Consider the following 27,326-nt stretch of genomic DNA (forward strand, 5'->3'; position numbering starts at 1 on the left):
TTTATTCCTGTGTTTTGAACATAGAAATTTGGGCATCATTACTGCAGTCTTCAGTGTCACATGATCCTTCAGAAATCATTCTGATATGCTGATCTGCTGCTCAAGAAACATTTCTTATTATTATCAGTGTTGAAAATTGTTGAAATTTTTTAGGATTTTTTATTAATAGAAAGTTCAAAAGAACAACATTTATTTGAAATAGAAATCTTCACTCTAAAAAATACTGGGTTGTTTTAACCCAAATTTTGGTCAAATATGGACAAACCCAGCCGTTGCATTTAAAAATGCATTTAAACATTTTTTAGAGTGTTTTGCAACATTATAACATTTAATGCATCATTCATGGCTAAAAGTATTAATTCCTAAAAAAAAAAAAAAAATACTGACCCCAATCTTTTGAATGGTAATCTATGTCCAGTTTGTAAGTGAATCATTCTATTGAATTGGCTCTTTTTAATGAATCAATCAAACCAAACTGGTCTGAGCGATTCATTAGCAATCCCTGTGACCCTACAAGAGCTTTGGAGAATGGGTGGCTGAATGCAAATCAGTCCAAATGATATTTTAAACAAAATCCTTATCCATTAATCACAAACAACTTGAAGGGTAATGGAAACTCATGGGTCAAAAGTGTAAAAGTGTGGGAACCCTGTGCTACAACTGGACTGTATTTTACCTCCTGCATTAAGTCACACAATTGTTGTGATGTGACTTATTATTTTTAAATTGTGTAATTACAAGCAAACCTCATTGACAAATGTATTCTATCAATAAACCTTTTCTTTTAACTTTGTTTAATTCCGTTTGATTTTTTGACATCAGCTTTGTTCTGAAGAAACAATTCCACCTTAAAAACATGAAAAAGTCAAGCGTTCTTTTCAAAGAGATGGAGGTTACATTGAGTTTGTTGCATGTTGTTCAGTGAGGGCCCTGTACTGTGTCAGCGGATCCCAGTGGGTGCCATTGCCTGACCAGCTCCTGTGGTTTGCTGACCATGTCGTTCCAGTGTTCCAGCTCTCTGCCCCTCGCATACATGAACGGCCCAATGACCACAATCCCCAACGACACTGCCATTTAAGACAAAATACAGTGACTGAGTAAAGATACACAGGTGACAGAAATTTTTAATGCTGCCTAAAAAATAGCTGTAATGTATTAATTTCCAATCACATATGTGACCCTGGACCGCAAAACCAGTCATAAGTCGCACGGGTATATTTGTGGCAATAGCCAACAATACATTGTATGGGTTAAAATTAACGATTTTTAATTTATGCCAAAAATCATTAGGATATTAAGTAAATATCATGTTCCATGAAGATATTTTTTAAATATCCTATTGTAAATATATCAAAAATTTATTTTTTAAGTAATATGCATTGCTAAGGACTTCATTTAGACAACTTTAAAGGTGATTTTCTCATTATTTATATTTTTTTGCACCCTCAGATTCCAGATTGTCCTATCCTAAACAAACCATACATCAATCGAAAGCGTATTTATTCAGCTTTCATATGATGAAAAATTTACTCTTATGACTGGTTTTGTGGTCTAGGGTCACATATCATTTTATCAGTATAACAATCTGAGTGATGAATATGATTAGTGCAAATATTTTTAATTAGTGACCTAAAAATAGTGTTGAATTTTAAATGTTATTCATTTTACATCACAACATTTATTTGTTTTAACCCTTATGCGGTCTTCGCATAAGGGACTACACTCGTAAAATGCAATTTTGTAGCAATATAATATATTTTTTAAAAACCAATGTAATTTTACTCTGTTTATTAATGTTTTTACTCAACATTTGTGCATTTTTTGGAGGATTTGTGATATCTTTTAAATTTATATAAATAAATAAATAAAAATGTAAATAGGTTTTTATGCAAAAGCAGCTTTTTATGTAAAATTCACTTTATGAAAGACCCACATTTCTAACTTTCATTCATGGAATAACATGGATAATTTGACATGGTTTAGTGTGAGATTTTTGCCCATCTTTTGGAAAATGCAGTTATAAAAGTAAAAAAAAAATATATAATTTTTACCAGTAGATGGCTGCAGAGCTCCACTATTTGCTATGTGCTATTTGAATGACTGAAAGACGTCTTTTCACAATTTTTTTTCAGTTGGATTCATATCTAAATGTTATGAAATCACAATTATAACAATAAAAATTACTTTTTACTAAGTTTAGCATTCAAATAGCACATAGCAAATAGTGGAGCTCTGCAGCTGGTAAAAGTGATTTTTTTTTTACTTTTAAAACTGCATTTTTCAAATGATGGGCAACACTAAACCATGTCAAATTATCCATGTTATCCATATGAATGAAAGTTAGAAATCTGGGCCTTTTACATTAAGTGAATTTTACATTAAAAAAAGCCTGTAATGTTCATGCATAAAATGCCTATTTAAAAAAATATTTTTTAATTTATTTATATAAATTTAAAAGAAATCACAATTCCTCCAAAAACTGCACAAATGTTGAGAAAAAAACATTAATATACAGAGTAAAATTACATTGTTTTTAAAAAAAAATATTATATTGTTACAAAATTACATTTTGTTGCCCGGGGTCTCCAGAGACCCCGAAGACCACGAACATAACTTTTTTTTTTACACTAACATAAAAACAAGATATCACTCCAATTTTTTTTAATTTTTATTTGTAGATCTTAAAAGTGTTAACCACCTTACAAAGTCTCATGCCATTTGGAAAAAGAGAATTTTTTTTAAAATTTGAACAAACATCATTTGCGGGTCAAAAAGACCCCGAAGACCGCATAAGGGTTAAATATTTCTGAAATGTACATTGTTCTTTGTTGTAACCAATATTGTTTGATATCAATATTGTTATTTTAGTGTTATTTATATAATATTATAGTATTTTATTAATTTATTAATTGACTCTTATGACTGGTTTTGTGGTCTAGGGTCACATATCATTTTATCAGTATAACAATCTGAGTGATGAATATGATTAGCGCAAATATTTTTAATTAGTGACCTAAAAAAGGGGCCAATTTTAAATGTTATTTATTTTACATCACAACATTTATTTGTTTTAAATATTTCTAAAATGTACATTGTTCTTTGTTGTAACCAATATTGTTTGATATCAATATTGTTATTTTAGTGTTATTTATATAATATTATAGTTTTTTATTAATAATTTGAATTACTTTTTATTTTATTATTATTTTTTTTTAATATTACTATTTAGGTTTAATTTATTTTTTATTTCAGTTTTTAGTTATAGTTCAGTTTTAGTACTTATTTACTTCCAGTTAGTAATTTTAGTGCTTCATCTAATATTTATCTAATGTTTTTCATCAAATATTTACATTTTATTTCAGCTTTAAAAAACCTTTCTAATAGTTTTAGTACTAGTTTTAGTTAACAGTAACCATGGTGTTTCATTTCCAAATATTTTCACCTGTTCCCCCAATATTTCTATTTAAAAAATATCTAAATATATAAATTATATTATGCTAATTAATATAACTGATACAAAATATAATTTTTTTTATTAATAATAAATTATAAATATAATATAAATGAATATTACGCTTTGTTTTGCATTCTGTTATTTCTGTATTAATAATAGTAGGATAGTGCAGGAGAGTATAGTGGAAATGATTGATTGACAGTTACCAGGTTCCGCTGTGCTGGGCTGCTGGAGCTGTAGGGTCAGACAGGCTGTGTCCAACTGCATGGGGAGGAGTCTGAAGGTAAGCCTCTCATTAAAGGATGGATTGTTTCCTTTTGCCACAGTGGTCCACTTGTTTCTCACCACCTGAGTATGTATCTTCAGAGAGACCTGGGCACACACACCTGTACCATTCGTTTTACACATGAGTTAAAGGTGCCGAGACTTCTTGTAATAGCACTGTATTCTTTATTGCTCTTTCTCACCTGCATCACTGGAACACTGCAACCCTCGTGCTCGTAAAACAACCACAGTGAGGCGGTGTAGGGACTGATTGTAGTTCAAAGACACCTGGATGTCACCATTTTTTGAGAGGGGCTACAACAGAAGAAAAAAAAAACACATACAGGTTTAGAACATCTTGAGGGTGAGTAAATGATGACAGAATTTTCATTTTTGGGTGAACTATCCCTTTAATATCCTAAGATCCCCTAAAGTATCATACTTGATCACTTTCATTGTCCAGATCCCTCCATTGCACTTTGCCTGCTGCCTCCTTTAGTTCAGAATGTCTGAGGGGAATCAGAACTTGACCCAGTAGATGGTGCTTCTTCTGGTCCACAGTGTACATGCTCATGTTGAGAGAGCACTGGTCAACACAGCTATTAGATACCTGTTACAAAGCATAGAAATCAGGTTACAGGCCTTATTTTGACTATAGTACCATCCAAAGGTTTTTTAAATATTCAGCAAGGATGTATTAAATTGAGCAAAAGTGACAGTAAAGACATTTCTAATGTTACAGTAGCTTTCTATTTCAAATAAATGCTGTTCTATTGAACTTTCTATCCATCAAAGAATCCTGAAAAAAGAATTACAGTTTCCACAAAAATATTAAGCAGCACAACTGTTTTCAACATTGATAATAATACAAAATATTATTTGAGCACAAAATCAGCATGTTCAAATGATTTCTGAAGGACCGTGTGACCCTGAAGACTGGTTTGATGGATGCCGAAAATTCAGAAATAAATTGCATTTTAAAATATATGAAAAAAAAAACTTATTTTAAATTGTAATATTATTTCATAATTGTGTTTTTTCTTCAATTAAATAAATGTAGCCTTGTTGAGGGTGTTTTAATGTTTTCTTTCAAAAACATAAAAAAAACACCTTTATATATAATGCATTATAAAAGTAGGTTATTTTAATGCCTATGCTTTGTAATGCACCTTATAATGTGTTGTATTTTCTCATGAATTATTGTAACAAAAGTTATAATATTATAATACTTTGTTACGCCTTTAGAAAGTATAATGCATTAAAATACGTAACAAACATCCAATTTCAAACGTAACCAGGAATCTCTGAATATTATAATCCATTTTAACTTTGGTTACAATTATTTATGAAAAGATTTAATGCATTATAAATACCTTTAAAAGGCACTATACATAAAGGCTTATCTTATCACCTCCAAACTTTTGGATTTATTTATTATTTATTTATTTTTACAAATTGGGGATTAAGTTAATTAATGCGTGCGGTAAAATCAACAGCTTAACTTGTATTAAACCCAGAGCATTCCTCTAAGCGCTCTATAGTGACTCTGGCAACCTGCTAGCAATGACCAATAGATGGAGACATCAACTGTGAAATGTCTTCTCTATTTTTAAGAATTTTCTCCATTATTTAGAACAAAAATATTTTTGAAAATGAACAAACAAATCATGAAACATTAGTCCAAAGCACTTGAATCTTCATAGAATGAGGAAGATTTTGCTGTTGTACCCATCTTAGATTGCTGATGTTTTTCACTACCTGAAACACAAAGGTGTCGTTGAACTGTGGATGACATCCTTTCCGTCGTGCTTTGGCCTGACGGTGTCGTCGGTCATCGGACGGCAACAGCTGCAGTTTGACCAATGTGGCATTACTCTGGCACCAAACAGGCAGGTTAGCAGCTCGGAGCAGAGACACCACCAGCTGCTCTCTCTCCTGCTGGTACCGCAGAGCGAACCACAGACGAACAGCCGAGCCACTGGGAAGGGCCCATTCACTGGGTTCCTCTGGGAGCTGGTACAGGTCTGGCCTTATGCTGCCCAGGGGAAACCAACCTCAAGAAGCACATAGATCAGAACGAGAGACAGTCAAAAGATTCTCCTATATACTTTCTTTGTATCATCATTTCTGATGTTAAATGCCTTTACACCAGTCCTGACATACTCCCTGTTAGAGAGCCTCGCTGCGTGTGCAGATCCGGATGGAGTTCCCATTCCTCAGCATACTCTCTTCCCTCTTTCCCCTCGTTTAATGGGGATGTTCTCTTGAATTGAGGAGGCACGACGAAAGGAACATCACCTGAGCTATGAAAGTTCAAAGATTATAAGAATATATATATACATATATATATATATATATATATATATGTGTGTGTGTGTATGTGTGTGTGTGTGTGTGTGTGTGTGTGTGTGTGTGAGTTAGTGCTGTCAAATCGATTAATTGTGCATCTATTATTATCATATCGTATATAATATATATTATTATGTTTATATATATAATATATTATACATGTGTGTATGTATATATATATATATACACAGACATGTAATAATATATATACACATATATTATGTAAACAAACTTTAATGTTAGTTGCGATTAATCGCAATTAATAAAATTGACAGCACTAATATATATATTTGATTAATTGCGATTAATATATATATAGAAACTGTTTGTGTGTGTGTGTGTATATATATATATATATATATATATATATATATATATATATATATATATATATATATACAAACATTTAATTATGACCAACATTTACATTTATGGTATTTTATTTATATTTATTTATTATTACTTTTAATGTACTTTATTATTATTCAATTATGTTTATTTACTTATTATGTTTATTTATATTTCTTAATGACATTTTTATAAATAATGCATAATATGCATATAATGTATATGCAAATATAACAATTGAATAAAAAAATAATAAGTAAATGAAATATTAATTAAAATATAATTAATACTACTACAATAATAAAAATATAATAGTACAAATAATAGAAATTAATAAATAATAATAATTACAGTAATAATATTAATTTTATTAGAAAATATAAATAAATAAATAAATACATTTTAACAATAAAATAACATTTGGTTCACCTTGCATTGCAATAATACAGTAAAAATATTATATTATTGGCATTTATAGACAAGCAACAACTGTTATTTACCCATAGCTGCTGCTCTGTGATGTCTGAAGCACTGGAGCGGTGCATCTTGGGATTGTGGGGGTGGTAGGCATCAGTCCCCTGTAGAGCGTTTGAGTTCGTCTCTTCCTCCACAGTAGATAGACTGATAGGCCAAACAGCAACAGGAACAGAAATGCTGCAGACAGTCCACAAGCCAGTGCTACAAGTGGATCTAATAGCACAGACACAGAATAAATTCAGCTGCCGGTCACCCTCCCCTTTAACTCAGTGTTTCATACAACAGAGAACATGGCTTTGCATTAACTAAACCTGCTGTGTGACACCATTGGACAGTCTCTTTCTCTCATGCCTTTTAAATAGACGTGTCAAGTATCTTGTGTCAACACACTTTAGTGGAGACCTGCATGCAAGAGGTGGAGCACATTGTGTTTCTGCTGCTCAAGAAACACAATATTTCTAGAAAAACCACCTGTTTTGTTCTTTACTATAAGGGAGTTACTGCAGCCACCTTAAAGAATCCAGTGCGCATGAACCAGAACTTTGTCACAGGTATAGTAGTTGATTTAATACAGTTAAATTGTTCAGAAATTAAAATTAAAACTTGCTTTTATATATATATATATATTATATATATATATATATATATATAATGTGTATATTTAAATTATGTTTTTTCAGAAAATAATACTATAATGTTAAGCTTATTTGATCGCTTTTTAAATGTAATCAGTGCTACAAATCCTTATTTTAATGTATGCACAGCAAGTCTTAAAGAGACAGTTCACCCAAAATGAAAATTCTGTCATCATTTACTCACCCTCATGTCATTCCAAATCTGTATGACTTTCTTTTGTGGAACATATAAGAAGATATTTTCACTGTTTTTTTGTCCATACAATGAAAGTCAGTGGGGTCTGATGTTGTTTTGGACCCCATTGACTTTTTAGTGTAGGACAAATCAGTTCTTTAAAACAACATTTTTGTGTGTGTGTTCAAATGATGAAAGCATTTTTTTTATTTTTGAGTGAACAATGCGTTTAAGTAAGAATGAACTTATATATTCATTTATGTGTGTTTAGCAGTGTACTGTTATTGCACATTCTAAGGGCACTTCGCCTCACTGGTCAATAATTGTTCAATTGCACATGAAGATTATTAGTGTAAAGGGGGTCAACCATATGTTCAGCAGTGTCTAATGGCATATCACATTATCACGAACAGAAATACACGTCGCTATGACAGCACTAGACCCTCATGTCTGGTAAAGAACGCTTCGGGGCAACTAACACACATAGTACATAATGTGTCTGGCACAACTTATTTTAAGTCACATAAGTTGATTGAGCACTGATCAAATATTTGCAGCCTGGTAAAACAAACAATGTTTGTTTGTCTTAAAGATCCACTATCACATAATATGATATCTGTGTAAAACAGGTCTTAAGTATACGGTTTGTACAACTGTTTCCAATAATCCTCTACTCACCAGCCATGGATGGCCACAGTCTAAATAAAGTGACTTGCTCTCTCCAGTCCAGTTAGTGTGAATCACCAATCAGCGGTTTCCCATTTTGCCCAGAGGCCATCTCATTGGCACTATTCCTGATGTCCCATTGAGAGTAAGCTGTGGCTTCTGACAGCCTGGTCACCCTACAGCTGGGTACTGCAGTCCCCCTGAGGCTTCCCAGGTTAGTTAATCAACACCGTACACTGGCTCAAGCAGGTGACTGATATGTGCTCTGCCAGTTGCAGTATTTATTTCCAAACAAACACAAAACCTTGATGCAGTGCAGAGAGCATACAAACTGTGACTATTTATGGGCAAATAGCAAGCTAAATGGACTTCCAACAACAAGAGCTATTGTTGAAAGCTAGTCCTGAATTTTTTTATTTAACATATGGATGTTGCTTCTTACTACTATTTCTTTATGGAGCTACCACAGGGCTCATAGACTGTGGTTTAATAACCACAGATTGAATGTTATGGTCTGCAGCAGCCTAGTTTGCATTTACTAAGTGTTAATGAATAACTCATGGACAACAGGGGAAGTTTATCAAGGCTGTGATCAGGCAACACATCTGCTGTTCTCACAATACCCTCTAAATGTGGTTAACTTACATGGAGTTTCAAGATTGCAAATAACACCTGTTACTTGCTGTAAACTCGTCTCAGATATCATACATATTAGAAAACTAATTTAATTGAGTAAATTCCAATAAAATTGAATGTGTTCAAGTGAATAATGTTTGATCTTGGCTGTTAACTACTTGCTAGCATTAGTGCATGCTAGCACTACTCAAACATATAGGCTGTGTCCGAAATTGCATACTTCTATACTATACAGTAGGTGAAAAAGATGTATGTCGCAATTTATAAAAGTAGTACCTAGATGACCTACTATTTCTGGCGAAGTTCTGAAATGTGAATACGATGGGCACTTTACTATCCCATGAGGCTATGGGAGAGGATTTGTGAATGGCAGCATGGTGTATGTAGTATGTCACATTCATACTATATAGTATGTACTTTTTTTATCGTGTTATTCAAAATAATACCTACTCAAGAGAGTATGCGATTTCAGACACAGCCATGTATACATGTTGTTTAGTCCCATGCAAAGCATGCTGGGAACCCAGACCAGTTTCAGTTTATGTCAACAAAAATTTATGTAGTCCCAACAAATGGATTTAGTAAACTTGCAGTTTGCAAACAAATTAACCAGACTTAAAGGGTTAGTTCACCCAAAAATGAAAATTCTGTCATTATTTACTCTCATGTCGTTCCACACCTGTAAGAACTGTAAGAACACAAATTAAGGTATTTTTTATGTACCTCGGCATAGTTGAATAACAAGAGTTCAGTACATGGAAATGACATACAGTGAGTCTCAAACTCCATTGTTTCCTCCTCCTTATATAAATCTCATTTGTTTAAATGACCTCCGAAGAACAGGCGAATCTCAACATAACACCGACTGTTATGTAACAGTCGGGGTGTACGCCCCCAATATTTACATACTGATGCCAGCCCATGATGTAGCATTAGCCGTTAGCCACGGAGCACTATCAAACTCATTCAGAATCAAATGTAAACATCCAAATAAATACTATACTTACGCCAGTGGCGTGCAGTGGTGCTCTGAAATGAGGAGGCACATTTTTTTTATTTTTATGAATCATTGTAAATTTATGTGCATTACTCTTAAAGTTGACAAATCTTCCTTGTTAAATGAACATTACTTTACAAGTTACTTTACAAAAAAGAAAAAAAGAAAAGAAACCAAATACAACTCTATTTTGTAATTTTACATTAACAATGTTTATCAAAACCAAGTCAATCTCCTCAAGCTTCAAGTGTTTTAAGCATTTCTACATTCATTTCAAAATAATAACTAAAGGCAATAATAATTTAAACAATATATTTTATTTGTTTATTGCGGTTTTTCTTTTTAATTGTCAACCTAGAATATTTTGGATCATCAGTCATGCTCCATTAACACCGTCTGTCACAGACACGAATTGTATTTTTAATTTCACCAAGCTGATTGCACTAAAAAACCCCGCAGTAATCATGCTTTCAGTCCATTTCAAGTTTGATTTTGATGTAACATAAAGTAGTGATATATCTAATTGGGTGGTCTGTTTACTTACTTTTCGATTAGTCTTCCGATTGACGCCATCATTTGTTCAGTCAAACCTACGCGCGGAAAGCGCACGTCAACGAGAGGCGGGATTTATCGCACAAACCAATCATAACCAATTACATCCAATCATAGCGCGATGGAGACATTGCCTCCTCTCACGTGACTTTCCCCCATTCATTCTCAATTACCCCCCACAAAACCCACCGCACGCCGGGGTTCTGATGATTTTCTATAGATTCCTATGAGAGGAAAGGGAGGCATGACTCCTCTGTGTAACTTTACCTGCGGGTGTCGCTGTTGGGCTGTGTTCCTTAAGAAATACGCGTGACTTGCGCTCTTTTTAATGTCATAATTTGTAATATTTGTGTTGTTTTATATGTAATATGGATTATTTTCTCATCCTATTTTTTTGAGGAGGCACTGCCTCCCTTGCCTACTCGGAGGAAACGCCCCTGACTTACGCGATTAGACATGCTGCATGACAAACACTTTGTAAAGATCCATTTTGAGGGTTATATTAGCTGTGTGAACTTTGTTTATGCAATGATAGAGTCGAGAGCTCGGGAGGGGGCTGAGAGCGTGAGCAATTAAAGGGGCCGCAGCTTAAATTGGCGCATTTCTAATTATGCCTCAAAATAGGCAGTTAAAAAAATTAATTAAAAAAAAATCTATGGGGTATTTTGAGCTGCAACTTCCCAGACACATTCAGGGGACATCTTAGACTTATATTACATCTTGTAAAAAAACATTCGATGGCACCTTTAATGTTATGAAGCGACGCTAATACTTTTTGTGCGCCAAAAAAAAACAAAATAACGACTTTATTCAACAACTTTTATTAAAACACTGCTTCATGAAGCTTCGAAGCTTTACGAATCTTTTGTTTCGAATCAGTGGTTCGGAGCGTGTATCAAACGGCCAAAGTCACGTGAACCAATGAAATTCGAAACATTTCGAAACACTTATGACGTAACCAAGCCTTGTTTACTGAAATCACGTGACTTTGGCAGTTTGATACACACTCCAAACCACTGATTCGAAACAAAAGATTCGTAAAGCTTTGATGCTTTATGAAGCAGTGTTTTGAAATCACCCATCAGTAATTAATGACAGAATTTTCATTTCTGAGTGAACTAACCCTTTAACAATGAACAATGAAGTTAAGATAAAATTTTAAAAATGTAAGTAAATTAAACAAGCAGCAAAATGCATACTATATACTGTATCATATCTTAAAGTTATTTCTGTAAGAAATAACTATACTGAATGATTTAAAAGGATAGTTCACAGAAAAAAATATATATTTTGACATAATTTACCTTTGTGTCATTTAAGACCTGTTTGACTTTCCTTCTTCTGTGGAGCACACACACATACACACACAGACAATTTTCATTTTTGTTTTGTTTCATTTTTGTTCTGCCTAATTTAACATTAAATTAAGGTCAGGCTTTTTGTCATAAAGGATTTATATTGCCAGTGGAAATACACCTGCCAAAACTGTTTCAAAGTAACAACAAACAGACAGCATCTGTGTTGTTATGCCAACAAAATGTCCTTACTGCAACAGGTTCCAAGTGTCTCCATAAAGAGAGGTTAAAAAACATTCAGATTTGTTGAAGGGTGATTTAAAATGTAACCTCAGCATGTTTATACAAAAAACAGCATGTCAGGATTTTGCTTTACCTCAGAATTATTATGGAATCGGAGATCTGTGAGATTGCAATGACAAGAATATGGACAGGTGAATCAGAAAGATGAGTCACAGACATATATCATAATGGTTTCCCAGCATCACAAGCCCTTCTTTCAAAGAGACTGTTTTCATTGTTCCCATGACAACTTAAAAAAAAAAAAAAAAAGGCATGATGAAAATTCATCAGGCTCCTATTGAGCATGGCTGTTTCTATAGCAACAGGAAGAGAGACTGGATGAGTAAGAGGCAGGAGCTACGAGTGTGTGAGAATGAACATGTTATGTGTAAGAAAGTGTATTTATTGTATTGATTCAGAAGGATATCTGATTTCCTTTTCTAACAACTCAATAGAATCTACCTGTTCCTCCTCTAAACCCCATCCCTCACCACATACACACACTTTCACACAATTGTGCCTCCCTCCATTGGGCATACAGTGCTCCTTGGCTCCTTCCCACCATTTCTGTCTGTGTGTCTTTGCACCTCCTCCCCCCTCCAGCATGGATTTCCTCTCAGAGAGGGAGCGTGTGGTGTGTAATCAGCTGACAACAACTGATAATCCAGCAATACACCCACTCTGTCCTGTTCACTTAGAGCGGAGCGAGTGGAGGAGAGGAAAGAAGTGAAAGAGGCGGGAGCTGTCTGGACAGAGGGGAAGGAGACGAGAGGAGGAAGTGGGAGGTATGTACTTGTGCATGTGTATGTGTGAAGGGAGGGAGGTTGTTGACTTACCTGTGGCCATGAGGGAAACCGCAGCTGTGTCTTTATAAAGCAAGTGCTGCTTAGTGTGAAAGGAATGGTAAAATGAGGCTTTAAAAAAGGGGGAGTGAAGATGACAAGGAAGGAAAGACAAAGGATGACACAGGGCCTTGATTGGACCATGTATGTTTGCTAACACAACCAAAAGGTGAGATCTTTCTTGTTTGATTTTCTTGATGAGAGGTTCATTCAAGTGTTTATATTTTCATGTGTGTCCCACTCTGAAGCTAGTACGGATGTATGGTTGTCTGTATGGGTGAAGGTTAGCCTGTGTGTTGAGGTGGAAGAGGAGGGTTAACAGTGAACACCTTGTCTGTTATTTTTAGATGCAGTGGGAAGACAAGTATTTTGTTTTCCCATGATAACATCTGTCATTATGCTAGAAGCTCAGTCATTTTGTAGAGGCTATTTTCAAGATTTTTTGCTGGTCTGCTTTATTATTATTAATATTATTGAAACACTTGCCTATTAAATATGTCTGAAGTATAGAAAACTTGTTGCACGACAGTGCCACCCTGCAGATACAAAAAGAGTGTAGGCCTGCTTTTTTATTATTATTATTATTTTATGAGTTATCTATTAATATTTGTGGATTTGCTGCAGTTTATGTGCTGGATGATGAACACTGGATTTGGCACACATGGGCTTTAGATATTCTGTTCCCATAGAATCAAACACCTTTTCATGAGAACATGTTATCTGAATTTTACTACATAAAATTCTACTACACACTTGCTGGTAAATGAAAGTATAGTCAAATTCACCACAACTTTTAAAAAACAAACAAGGGATCAGATATTTGTAGAACTTTGTGAATGTTGCGTGTTCCAGCTTTCTTCAGAGTTTTGCATAGGCAGATTCTGTGTGGGCATCCTTGGAAGTTAGATTTATATGTTATGATTCAACTAGTAGTCCCAGATGGCCTGATCATTAAGTATCCAGGAAGATAACACAAAGGTTGCAAGTTTATTTTTGAGTTTACTCCTGAAAGTTCTGAAATGCCAGTGTCTTGAGGCACTTAACCTTTGGTTGCTTCAAAGAAAATATCCCTGCACTTAGTCTGCTGCAAGTTGCTTTAGTCAGTGACACCTCAATAGCAAGTAACAACTATATTCTGAAGTTGCATACAGTATTAACATGTGCCTTTATAGCCTTCACAGATTAGAGTGTGTTGTGGTTTGGATTCAGCAGTATGTGTGTGCTGACAGTAGGGAGTGACAGACCCAAAACTGTCTCCCAAAAAATCTGTTGGAGTGGCTAAAGTGTGATGTAAACATGAACAGGCCTGACACACATTCACTCTGTGCTCTCGAGAGTTTCTAGAAATCCAAGGACCTCAAAATAATTCGATATATCCAATATACCATAAAGTATAGGACAGTTTGCAACATTCAGCCTCCTATCCTTGTTGGACCTTGTGTAGTGGAATTGTGCCGGAGCCCCATGTGGATTAATGTCCTTCTGAGAGAAGCTAGCTCACCCATGTTAGCTAATGATCTTAAGACTTAAATTGGGCTTATCCATCTGTAATCTGGTCAATCACTCAAGGGAGAGATATCTAGACATCACTCTGTTCTATTCACTTTAATCTATGTGCAGTAAGGACAAAAGAAATCTTATCTACCGTAAAAGCATGCCGATTCATCAGAAATTCAATGGATTGTCTTGTAGACAACTAAAGAGAGGATGAATTGGTGTGCCTATACCATCTAAAGATATATATATATTGTGTAAATTAATCAATTTTAAAATGTTGCTATTAATTCTACTACTTTACATACTTAGTTTATCATTGTCTTTCTTTACCAGTAGATATTTCACTATGGAGGAAGGACAACGACCTACATCTGAGATCTACCTCCCAAGCATCAGCCTTGGATCTGTTGATGCCGAAACAGTGGAGGACCATGAGCTGCCAACCATTTCTTTATCCAAAAGCTCGATAGAAATGGTGAGTGGACCTCCTCAACGAACAGAGCTGGCATGGTATCGTCAGAATTTGCGCAAGAGCGTCAGCAGTGCACCATGCACTCAAAGGCCTATCAGTCTAGGTGGACCAGCGGCTGGAGTCCCTGTGAATGTTTGTGACTATGAACAGGGGAGCATGCGCAGTGGTAACAGCACTCCTGAGACTGTAATCTGGCATGGAGGAACTGCAAGATCCTGGAGCGTCATGGAGGACTCACCCCAAAGGACTCCAATGCAGGATCTATTCCTGGGGCAAAATCAGGTCCATAGTGGTGTGAAGTGTGTTCCACACTCGCCATCCACAAACAGAGATTTAAGGATGAAGGGACTTGTATGCAGGGAGGGATGTTGTCGATGTTGTGGACCTGCGGAGAACTTGACAGGATGCAGCTGTTGCAGAGTGGCTTGCAGAATGAATTCTTCAGGTCTGGGCAACAGCTTCACGCCACAGGGAGCAAATACAGAAGACCATGCTCAGAGCAACTGTGAAAGCCATCATTTAACTGCATGCCATAGATCTACCTGTTCTGGTCACATGATGAACACTGCCTGTTTGAGAAATGTTTGCAGTGTTGTTCCATGCCCTGGACATTTGATATCTCGGCCAGCTTGTGCAGGAAGCCCCTGTGCAGGACAAAGATCACTGCTTCATTCAGGCTTGCTCGGTTTTCCACCACTTGTGTCATCTGTCAGCGAGACTAGACTTGACAGCCGGAGTACAGGCCGTTGCTGTGGATCCGAGTTAAGGGGGCAGAACTCCTCCTGCCTTAGACTAGACCGGACAGGTCAGACTAGTCTTAACAGGATAGTCAAAGATGCCACTACCATGACATCTGACCATGAGCTCAGAGATGTTGGTGTCCAGACCATGTCTGATTCCCTTGTTTCCCCTCTTTCTCACGTGTTTCCTGAAATTAATTTGAGAGCAGATCCTACCTCGGACACACCTTTGACAATGGAGCACATGTGTCATAGGACCCCTGTGAAGGAGGTGGAATGGGATGCTGAGGGTATGACCTGGGAGGTTTATGGTGCAGCTGTAGACCCTGAAGAGCTTGGCCTGGCAATCCAAAGGCATCTGGAACTTCAAATCAAAGAGACTGCAGCTGCTGCAGCTGCAGCTGCTCAAACGGAAGACTCCACGGACAATGCCAGCAGCCTGGAACTGCAGCCCAGTCGACGGAAGAAGAGTGAAGGCATTATAAAAACACTGCGCAGTTCTGCATGTTGCTCTAACCCCAATACTGTGGGAGACTAAAGCGACCGCCTTATCGGTATGTGGGTGCCTCGATTAGGTGTAAGGTAAACAAATGGTACAACTTTTGCTGCAAGGTAGAAATGGATGGAAAATGGCTCATGGTATATTCATCTAGCTAAAGCTAATTGTCCTTCAAATAATATATCTAAATATTCCAAAGCCTTGTCTGCTTAGTTGAAGCTATCAAAGCCCCACTACTGGATCAGTAGAGTGGTGATGTTCACAGAAACATTGGAAGATAATGTTGCATAGAGCTACTATTTAAAGTTTACAGACAATGGTGTGTTTCCAACTATCTTCACACATGGCCTTGTCCCTGTCTTGACCTTCAGTGTATCTTTTGGATGTCCTTTTTTTGGCCAAAAATACCAAAATGATGATTTTGGTGAGCACTGAGTATTAGGATTTTTGAAAACTTTTATTATAGGCTAAATGTGTCTGTTGTACTTGTTGGATTTTAACAAGCAAACAGCAGGTTAATGAAAATTAGCTAATGGTACATTAAAGTTCACAGAGCTCTAGGACACCTTGAAGGGCACCCTGGAGCAAGATCTGAAGGCTAGTGCTAGTTAGTCAATGATCAAGATGGATTTAGATCTCTTTGTTTTCTGATCTCACAAATTCATGGTGTTAAACCGTTTGTAGTCAAAGACATGCCACCAGTACTATATGGCAGAAATTTTGTCTTTTATCTTGAAGCAAATGATGATTGGTAGTGGTTTGGCCTGGTACGTTAGAGTGGGCTCAAGGCCAGAATCAACCCACAGTGGTAAAAATTTGAAAGGTAGGGCAGGCAATTTTGGAGAGGCTAGCAATAGTAAGCTAGCTTTGAAAGCATAAAATCCCACCCTCCCTTCAGAGCTCTTTACAAAGCCACGTCTCCTCCAAAACACATGAACGCATACAGCCAGAGCAGAGTCACCAAAGCGTCACAAGAGACGCCATTAAAATACATAAAGAGCTCTTGTACCACCTGACTACTGCAGATTAATTTCGCCGTTGATAGTGTTGCCATAGAAACACATAAATCTGAGGATGTGAGCCGCTCTGAGTAGAACATCACAGGTTGTTATCTCTTAATTACTGTAGTTATGGCGTGAACACAGCATTAGTTCATTGTTTTGGTTCAGGAGGAATTGTAAAAGGTGACTGGTGTTTGTTTGTGGCGCTCAGTGACTGTCTACAACTCTGCATAGCCTCATGAAACGCACTGATGACTTACGATGTCTGCGCAAGCAGGATGTGTGGAGGTATGGAAATACATTGACAGGCAGGTAGAACATCCAATGATTGCATTCAGACCAAATGCAATGATTGGACAAACATTTTCCTGAGACATCCGCAGCAGATATATGTTTGTTTGTTTTTTTGTTAATATTTAGACCACTTCTATTGTTGATTGCTATCAGGATGTGAAGAAAGTTTCAGTCAGTATAGCAGAAAGTGTTTATGAAGAACATTGCCTACCTTACCTTTAAAGCTCGTGAGGTTTGTGGGTGTGTAAAGCTAGGTTCTTATCAGACCTACTGATGATTAGTAAATATAGACTCAAGGTCAATGTTCCCACACTTTTATAGTACACTATGAGCTGAAACTAAGCCCCAGTCCTAGTTCTATGCTCAGGGACGATCTCAATAAATTAAAACATGTACTCTTGGAATTTGGTGCCAAAATCTGACCTGAAAAACTTCTTTCCACTATTTTCATGTCACAATTTAATAATAAAGAATATTTTGTGGTTGTGTCCTATTTAGAATCCGTGCAAGGACTAAGGCCATTTTCACATCATTTTACATGTTCATAAATCATACTTTTTTGTTATACAATATCATGAAATGGTTTATTTATTATAATGTTATTATTATAATATTCAAGCTTAATTGTTTTTTTTTTCACATTTAAGTGTAAGAGTTTGACTTTTTTTTATGTATATCATAATCACGTGCTATATCACAACAATAACATACAGAATCAGTCATAATTTTGTGAAAGTTAGGGATTGTAATTAGAGCAATCTCTGTCCATAATGTTTAGACTGTGTTCATTTAAATAGCATGGCACTTATTGTAAGTAAATGTGTATCCAAAATCTCTGACCAAATTAACATTATGTGCTGCACAAACTGCTTTTGTTTTTCTTTGCCAAAGCAATCTGATTTTTTTTTGACCAGAGCATTGTGATTTAACATAATATAGATATTACTGGATCAACACCTTACAGTATGATGAAAACAAGCTTTATATAGGCTTTCTACAGCAAAAACTACACTACTGTGTTTTAATATTGAGAATAGTGACTGTCTTGAAAAGTATGAGCAACAATAAAAACGTTTGGCAAACAATATTCTGTGTCTTTTATTTTGATTAATTTGCCCTATAAGGGGATTTCTCATTGGCTTGCTGGAAATAGCAATTCTCGTTGTTTGTGAAGAACATGGCAAAGAGAGAGACATGGGAACATGTCAGAAGGTCCTGCTAAACTTGGTGAACTGCGTTCCAGTAGATTGCCCTGGACATTTCCATGGCTCTTTCATTGTAACTTTGACCAATTGGATGAGCAGGCACATTCCCTGGTATTGACTATCCTGTCCCTGAGCAGGTGCTCCCTTATGTTTTTGTTTTCCTTGCTGTACCACATTTCACAGATTGGAATAAATACAACAGGTGAGCGGGGACACATCATAAACAAGCATAATAAAACTCAATTCAGCCTGAATATAGTTTCATGCATATAGTAATTAACATCTCAGAATCTCCTGTCTTAAAATATGCTCCTACAGAACAAACAACTTTGAAATTCAGTAGGTTTCACGGGCCCTATTGTATCCCTCCATTCTGGTTCTTATGCCCTCTGCTGGTAACATGAGAAGCATGTTCACACTACTATCAATCATGCAAACTATACTGTATAAATCTTCTGTCCTTAAGTATCTTAAAGTTTAGCTAAAGCTATAAGACTAATTGTAAGATTTATTATGAACATGAAGTGGTGTAGTGGTTTAAGGTCCAGCTGAAAAGTTATGTCTATCCGCAGGCTATAAAAAATCACCATTGTACCCTTAAGCAAGGCTTTTAACACCAGGTTTCTCCAAGGGGGTTGTTTCTGTAATGAGCCGACTGTAAGTCACTTTGGATAAATAAGTGCCTGCTAAGAGCAGGTTCTGCTAATCTTTAATGAAATGAATATATAAGTGACACATGGATCAGTCATGATCTTGTTAATTATTTGTCAGGGTTTTACCAAGGTAAAACTTGCAAGGATTTGGAAGGCAGCAGAAGGTCACGTGAAGGCCAGCACCCCTGCTCATCCAAACAGCTATTAGCATGGCGTGACTGCAAGGAGGCTACTGGCAATCTATTCTGGGCAAGTTGTTTTGCACAGCGGCAAGGGATGGGCTGTAACTGAAAGTGCTGATAGGACTCCCATGACCCCCTGGGGCCAGCTTGTTCTGAAAACCCCTGGCTACCCCACCAGAACAATCCAGGATTGGGAGGGGTATTGTCAAAGTGCTTTGTCCCAATGACAGGGGTGGGGAGTGGACAAAGGATGGCCTCTACAGTAGGCATGGTATAAATGGGTAATCACCAGAGCGCAACACACAGTTTACTGTAGATCATGGCAGTAAGGAGCCTATTTTTTCCACTGTTGCTAATGCTTCTGGGTCTGGCGCTGGACAGAGCCTCCACCCATGCATTCAACCCCAGTCGCCTTCAACAGCACAAAGTCCTCCACCTCGGTGAGAAATTAGATGAACGCTGACCACTGACATCTTTCAAGTGCATTTCAATTGGTGCTATCTTGAGAAAAAAAACTGAATTTACACTTATTTCCATGTCTTTCTCAAAGATCCAAATATGGATTTCCTTTCCTTCTTTCCTCTCCTGGTACAACACCTTTCATTTGCTTCCACATAAATCCTGTGTACCTTGTGTTTGCCTTGTTTACATGGTACTTTAACTAACATTGACTTAAGTGTTGTTCTGTCCTTAGACTGGCCGAAGGACTGTGGCCTGGCTCATTTCAAACCAAACACAGTGGAGCGTATCGTGTCGGGCAATGAAGCGAGACCCCACTCCTGGCCGTGGCAGGTCTCACTGCAGGTAAATTACACTTGAAATGACACAGCATTACTCAAGGTGTAACAAAAGAGTCACTGATGCTTGTATCTATTTCAATAGGTTCGTCCCAGAGGCAGTAAACATTATGTTCATGTTTGTGGAGGGACTCTGATCCATAAGAACTGGATTCTTACAGCTGCCCACTGCTTCCAGAAGTAAGGCAAAGCATAAGTTTATCACCCGTAGGGCAGAACTTCGGGCGTTGCTTGAATTTTGTGTAGGGCAACTTTCCTGGTTGATTTCCCCTGACGGTGCCCCTGCCCAAGAGTCATTAGATGCTCATTAGATGTCATAATCAACCGATTTCAGTTTTGTATCCCTCTCGTTGCCCAGGGGAAAAGCAGAGGATGCTAGTAGCTGGCGTATTGTTTTGGGTAAGCATCAACTGAAAAGATCAGAGACCGCTGAGCGTATTTTCCCAGTGAAGAGGATCTACAGGCATGAGCACTTCCGTTATCCAGCCCACAGTGAGCTAGACTATGACATCGCATTGGTTAAAGCTGGCACGGACATCCTGACCAGTAACTTCATCCGTTATGCCTGCCTGCCGCGCAAGCAGATCAACCTTAAACCGGGGCACTACTGTTGGGTGACCGGCTGGGGGGACACACGAGGTAAAATCTGCATCATAAGCCTTTGACCTTAATGTATTAAAATTAGTACCTTTTGTGCTAACAAAGTTGGGTCTTGAAAGATGATAGTTGGTGTACCTATGAAATCATAGATAAAGTGTAAGGAGTATACAGTAACACCCTTACTCATTGCAGTTTCTACCATAGAAACTGATTTATTTTATGCCCCTGAGGCAAAAACAAACAGCACTTTATTGTTTTGTTGATATTGAGTTTGCAAAGGGAGGTGATCCACTTATCCAGAACATGGGTTTGGCATCTCTTCTTAGGCGGGAAAGAAAATGTATCACTTGCTGAGGCACTGAATCAAGCTCGGCTCCCAATCATCGACTACAAGACCTGCCGGCAGAAGAAGTTCTGGGGTGACCGCGTGCGAGACTCCATGATTTGCGCTGGGTTCCGAGATACAGAGGGGACCCCAGCCGCATGCCAGGTGAGAAAACTATTTAATGGGGAAATTTATCATGCTGTTCCATTTTCAACTTCGACTATTCTTACCTTCTCTGTTGCTCTTCTTCCTACAGGGTGACTCTGGTGGCCCTCTGCTGTGTCAGGTGGGGCGTGACCGCTGGGAGGTCCATGGGATTGTGAGCTTTGGACCTATAGGATGCACTGTGGAGAACAAGCCCAGCGTCTTCACTCGCACCGCAGCCTACATCCCATGGATAGAGGCTACACGCATCAGGGACTTCTTCTTGCACTGAATTCCCACCTCTAAGAATTCCTTGCCCACAATTGTAGGCACAGGAAGAGTCGTGAGAGCAACTGATTAAGTGCCATGTCCCGGTCTGGGTCTGGCCCATGGACCTGCTTATCCATTTGTGGTCCGTGCACTGAGAGCTGTTGTACATCATCACAAACACCAGCCACCAAGTTAGGGTAGTTAGCACTGGTTTGTGGGTCGTTTCACCGCTATGCACGTGAGATTCTCCTGGGCTTCGCTGTAGTACATGAACTGCAAGGTTTTGACTGCTTTCAGCTAAATCACATTGATCTTCACATTGTGTTCATCAAGCCAAGCAACATTTTCTGTTAAACAAGTCCTGGCTATTCTACATTACTCTCATCAGTTCAGTTGGCCTTGTTTTTTTCTGTAAGGAATGGCATGTACATTTGCCCTCTCTTGGACAAGCGGGTATTCAATCCGTAAGGTGCTTTGATGGTCAAAGTCAAGTAGTGATAGAACATTTCACCTGTTGGAGGAGACAGTCTCCCTTTGATACAGTCTACTCCAGTGCTTTTCACTGAACAGGCTATGTAAATTCCACACAGGATGGATATTTACTTTACACTTTAAGCCGCTACAAGGAATTTATCCTGATAATTTACATACATTTCTTTATAATCATTATTTTGAGAGGGAGCTTTAATTTTTATATCATTGAATCTATGCATATATCACTCATTATAAACAGGGAGAGTGAGTTAGTGGTTCAATACTGCTAGGATAGAATGATTTTCAACCAGAATTATTATTCTGGTTGAGAAATAATACTGAAAGAAATGCTTTCACTCATAAAAATATGATGTGTGAATACTGTAACATATAAGGTCATAATGAGGGACATTCATTCTGGAATATTATAATTCCTCTGTATTCTACACATTGACTGTATAAATAAAGGCTAACCTGCTTACAAATAAAACATTTGTAAAACAAGACCCATATCAATTCATTTCTTTGCAGTCAATACAGTTAAAACATTTTAGTACATTACAAAGAACATATGCCTTGGAATCTGAAAATGGTTAAATTATTTTATTTTTATATTTTAGTTTTCTTTATTTATTTAGAGCTAAGTGAATACAGGATGGTTTAGTACTCCCAGTATGAAAGACTGACCATTCATGCACAGCAAACACAAAATACAACTCTATTTTAACACCCCTAAAATACAAATAAAGAGCCTCAAACAGTGGAAACTATAATTTTATTTTAGATGTTTGCAGAGAGGAAGCAGACAGTTTAGTCACCACTGATAAAATTCATCAATCCACAATGAGAACAGATAAAACCACATCATTAAAGGATACAGACTTCCTCCAACTGCAACTTACACCAACAAAGACATATGCTTGAAGAACTGTACATAATCATAGTCAAGCTACATAGTCCACACAGCTTGAGGCAGTCTGGCTCTTCCATTTAAATATTACACCTAATGTAACTCTGAAGAAGTCTGTGCACATGTGGTGGTCCATGGGTTTCTTAAAAAAAAAAAAGAAGAAATTCGATGCATCTCCAAAAGGGGGTGATAAAGAGTATAAGAATAGGCTCAGAGTCAAAATAAGTCCATGGTTTGAGCTCTCAGTCATCCTCAGTAATGTGAAGGCGATCTCCCCTTCAGGTGATCCCAGTTGTTGTAAAGAGCATACAGCCCTGACATGGCTAAACCAACGAGACCTCCTCTGGCAGCTCCTTTGAGTCCACCTGAACACAGTAAATATATGCAATGAATTCATATAACAAATATTATGTTCATTAGATTAAATCTGTGATTGCCACAATATTTAACACTTAAGTCAATGTGACTTTTCCTCACTTGTGGATTTAAAAAGCATCCCTGTTAACGTTCCAGCTGCCACTGTGTTGAGGTCATCCTCTGCACCTCTGGCCTTCTCAATGGCCACACCAAACACACTATACAAAAGAGCTGTTGAGAAAGAGAAACCAACATTTATGCATGCATGTCTTTGGGCATGTTTACACCTGGTCACTTCATGCTTTTTACTGATCGGATAGCTATATGATTTGTAGAAATGGTTCCATTTACACTTGGCCAGATAAATGTGTCTCCGCAAAATGAATATAAATCCCATCTTCAATTTCTGCACTATATGCAAATTTAACAGAGTTCATGTCAATGAAAGCAACATATATGAGCTGCTTTTTATTTATCATTAGCTAATTTCAAGATCAAAGACCGCAATAGGAGAGAGAGCGGCATCAGCACTGGTAAGATCATTTAGTCTCACTACTTTGAATGAAGATGACTGTGTTTTGACCATCTGCGACTTACTTTCAGTTTCATTTGTGGCAGTTTGAGCGTTGACTTGCTGAAGAGATACTCTGCGACGATTCGTGTTGCAGTAGTGCCATCATATCTGGCTATATCAGCTTCTCACACTTTAAAGGGTTAGTTCACCCAAAACTGAAAATTATGTCATTAATGACTCACCCTCATGTCGTTCCAAACCCGTAAGACCTCCGTTCATCTTCAGAACACAGGATATTTTAGATTTAGTCCGAGAGCTTTCTGTCCCTCCATTGAAAATGTATGTACGGTATACTGTCCATGTCCAGAAAGGTAATAAAAACATCATCAAAGTAGTCCATGTGACATCAGTGGGTTAGTTAGAAGTTTTTGAAGCATCTAAAATACATTTTGGTCCAAAAATAACAAAAACTACGACTTTATTCAGCATAGTCTTCTCTTCCGGGTCTGTTGTATATCCGCTTTCAATCCACAGCTGCTTCTTCTTCTGCCAACCGCCGTAAAAAGGAAAGAAGAAGCAGCTGTGGAGTGAAAGCGGATATACAACAGACCCGGAAGAGAAGACTATGCTGAATAAAGTCGTAGTTTTTGTTATTTTTGGACCAAAATGTATTTTAGATGCTTCAAAAACTTCTAACTAACCCACTGATGTCACATGGACTACTTTGATGATGTTTTTATTACCTTTCTGGACATGGACAGTATACCGTACATACATTTTCAATGGAGGGACAGAAAGCTCTCGGACTAAATCTAAAATATCCTGTGTTCTGAAGATGAACGGAGGTCTTACGGGTTTGGAACGACATGAGGGTGAGTCATTAATGACATAATTTTCATTTTTGGGTGAACTAACCCTTTAACTTTTAAAATTTTGGGAGGAGTAAAAGATGCATTTACACTTGTCCAGTTTCATTTGGAATGCTTCAGGAAGTGGTTTGAGTGATCGGATTTAAATCAGTCTCGAAAGCGTTTCAGAGGACATTTATACCTGGTCTTTTCGCGATCGGATAGCTATCCAATCAGAGAAAACACATGAAGTGACCAGGTGTAAACAATCCTTTTAACAAATGGCAAAACAGGTTGTGATACTCTTTTACACAAGCTGTTTGAATTCCAGTGCATTTCTTACCCACAGATCCTAGTGTGTTGGCCCACGATGCACCTTGCCGTGTGACCATGTTCAAAATCCTAAAAAAAAAAAAAAAAAGATATTCCATACATCAGTATTACAGAAACACCAAAACTGAAATTAAAGTTATTGAACCAAAAACTTTGGTCATTCAATTTGGGTAATTGAACTTGATATGATGTCACGTTCACAGATGATAACCCAGTCATAGTAAAGTTTTTCGGCAATGACCTGCATCTCAATATTTTGGCAGAACAATTAAATAATTTAAATAAAACACTACAATCTTTTTGGTGATGGTGAAATTGCAGCTTATCCACATGTGTGGAAAAAGTAGACTGACAGAGTCAAAACAGAAAATAAAAAGCACTCGGTCAACGATTTGTGCCCTCCAAAATTATGTTTGGGCCAAATATTTGTTGCCCAAATTTTAGTGCACCACTAAAAATACATGTTCACTGCATTGCAGCAAATTTGTAAAAGTCCTATTTGTCATAATTACACCACATCATATCAGCATTATATCGGCCATTACCCACTCTGCTCCGTGGACATTCAAAAAGACCCAAACTGAATTTTCTATACAGTAAATTAAATAAAGTATTTACAAAGGAACAGACACTTACTGTACGTTTCTGGGTTTGGACCATGGCATGTCTCTAGTTTCCATTAGGCCCATACGGAGACCATTAAGTGTCCCAAAAGCAGCGCCTTTAAAGTAATAAGCAACAGTTAAAAAGGGCAAAGATAAAAGACATAAGATTGATCAAAGTCTGCAAGGAGACAGGCCTCACCGGTTATACAGCATCCCCCAATAGTGAAGAAGGCCAGCTCAAAGCGACCACGGGTTTTATTTGCCCCAGTTGGCAAAATGAACTCATCTGTGTCCTAACAGAGCAAGACAAGCACCATAAAAGCATCTGAATTGTAAGGTTGTGCATCATATTATTTTGTAATCTGAACACAATACAACCCCACTAGTATACATTACAGCATGTGTCAACTAATGAAGGCAGATTTTAATAAAAGGTTAAAATTACATTCTCAGGAAATCAAGTCAGTTCTTACAATAATTATTTGTCACAATTTATGTTGGCCAAAACTATGTTCTGATCGTTTTGTGTGCTACAATTGTCCATTGCTGTTTAATTAATTGTTTTGGATTTAATAATTGATTTACTTTAGCCTACAATAAGTTTCCATTTTGACCTCTTAATTCAGACTCTAACATGAGCTAGATTTTGTATATTCATAACGCATAATCATTTCTACCACACAGAGCTTCAAATATAGCTGTGGTCTTGGAGAAACTCACCTGTACAAGGTAGCGAGGGTCAACATTGAGGTACGGTGAGAGAGGGCTCATACCAGTCACTGAGAATGACAGATAACACTCATTATACATTATAATAAATATATATAGTGTCTCATAGCAACTAATTTGACCTTAAATTGAATCGGACTGTTGGAATTAGCAAAGCTTAGACACTTATCACGTACATGGTACTCCTGCGAGCTCAGTATTTGAATACTCAGGGTTTCCTCCACCGAAAAGGCTCCCGAGTCCCCCTTTAAATCCTCCTGATGCTGGCGAGTTGTTATCCATGTCTTTAGAGATGATACAGAGAAAACCGTCTCGACGATCAGACTTCTTCCTTACCGAACCGGTAAATCTGATGAACGCTAGCGACACCAAACGACTTTCTTAACCGACAGTGTTGTGTTGTATATCATCTGTTGAAAACCCCACATAGATGTCACTGTGCTAAGTTGTTGTCAAGAGTTAATATTATATCATTAGAGAGTTTTCAGTCTCTGACAGTGAGTTTCTGCATCTCTGACCTCCACATGCTGCCCTGCCGTAAAGTGAAAGGACACTGCTGACGTAACACTGCCGTAAAATTATTCGTGTGATTCCTCCATAGACTGTAAAAAAGACCGTAGATTTCAGTAATATGTAAATATAAGATTAACAATAAACAAATAATAGCTAAAGTATCGTATACGATACAGACATGAGGCTATTTGTATTTGAGAGACTTGACGAGACCTGACCATAGACAGTAAAAGAAAAGACCTGACAGAATTTACCAGTTGATTGCACGACATTTTACGACCACCCGTATTTTGTTGTGCAATTGTTTTTTTTTTAAATTATTAATATTTCAGAACAAGCAAGATGATATATAAACAGAAGTAACATTCATGACAATGCCATTAAAATACATT

General features: G+C 37.1%; 4 protein-coding genes across 7 annotated transcripts; 2 read left to right on the top strand and 2 right to left on the bottom strand.

The window, feature by feature from the left end:
* Positions 1 to 38: 38 nt before the first annotated feature.
* On the bottom strand, positions 39 to 8,519 carry syt15 (synaptotagmin XV). Its single transcript, XM_067370084.1, has 8 exons — positions 8,381 to 8,519; positions 6,916 to 7,105; positions 5,882 to 6,021; positions 5,477 to 5,772; positions 4,161 to 4,328; positions 3,922 to 4,033; positions 3,661 to 3,840; positions 39 to 1,067 (listed from the first exon to the last, which is right to left on the bottom strand). The coding sequence occupies exons 1-8, from the start codon at positions 8,385 to 8,387 to the stop codon at positions 919 to 921; spliced, it is 1,242 nt and encodes a 413-aa protein (XP_067226185.1). The 5' UTR covers positions 8,388 to 8,519; the 3' UTR covers positions 39 to 918.
* LOC137008198 (uncharacterized) lies at positions 8,449 to 18,552 on the top strand. 4 transcript variants are annotated; one of them, XM_067370082.1, is made up of 3 exons: positions 8,449 to 8,582; positions 12,829 to 12,915; positions 14,803 to 18,552. In XM_067370082.1, exon 3 carries the CDS (start codon positions 14,816 to 14,818, stop codon positions 16,217 to 16,219), a length of 1,404 nt encoding a protein of 467 aa, XP_067226183.1. In that variant the 5' UTR covers positions 8,449 to 8,582; positions 12,829 to 12,915; positions 14,803 to 14,815; the 3' UTR covers positions 16,220 to 18,552. The 4 variants fall into 4 exon arrangements, with proteins under 4 accessions (XP_067226183.1, XP_067226184.1, XP_067226181.1 ...); XM_067370083.1 differs by having other exon boundaries at positions 14,806 to 18,552; XM_067370080.1 differs by lacking the exons at positions 8,449 to 8,582; positions 12,829 to 12,915 and adding an exon at positions 13,055 to 13,141.
* A 1,282-nt stretch (positions 18,553 to 19,834) lies between these two features.
* On the top strand, positions 19,835 to 22,597 carry zgc:112285 (uncharacterized protein LOC561476 homolog). Its single transcript, XM_067369627.1, has 6 exons — positions 19,835 to 19,955; positions 20,210 to 20,319; positions 20,398 to 20,492; positions 20,671 to 20,951; positions 21,239 to 21,402; positions 21,494 to 22,597. Exons 1-6 carry the CDS (start codon positions 19,835 to 19,837, stop codon positions 21,671 to 21,673), a joined length of 951 nt encoding a protein of 316 aa, XP_067225728.1. The 3' UTR covers positions 21,674 to 22,597.
* Positions 22,598 to 22,845: 248 nt separating this feature from the next.
* timm23a (translocase of inner mitochondrial membrane 23 homolog a (yeast)) lies at positions 22,846 to 27,074 on the bottom strand. The gene is made up of 7 exons (XM_067369314.1): positions 26,598 to 27,074; positions 26,413 to 26,471; positions 25,892 to 25,985; positions 25,724 to 25,808; positions 25,098 to 25,156; positions 23,513 to 23,623; positions 22,846 to 23,400 (listed from the first exon to the last, which is right to left on the bottom strand). The coding sequence occupies exons 1-7, from the start codon at positions 26,701 to 26,703 to the stop codon at positions 23,288 to 23,290; spliced, it is 627 nt and encodes a 208-aa protein (XP_067225415.1). The 5' UTR covers positions 26,704 to 27,074; the 3' UTR covers positions 22,846 to 23,287.
* Positions 27,075 to 27,326: the final 252 nt, after the last annotated feature.

This window comes from Chanodichthys erythropterus, chromosome 19 (genome assembly GCF_024489055.1).
Source record: "Chanodichthys erythropterus isolate Z2021 chromosome 19, ASM2448905v1, whole genome shotgun sequence".
Taxonomy (NCBI): domain Eukaryota; kingdom Metazoa; phylum Chordata; class Actinopteri; order Cypriniformes; family Xenocyprididae; genus Chanodichthys; species Chanodichthys erythropterus.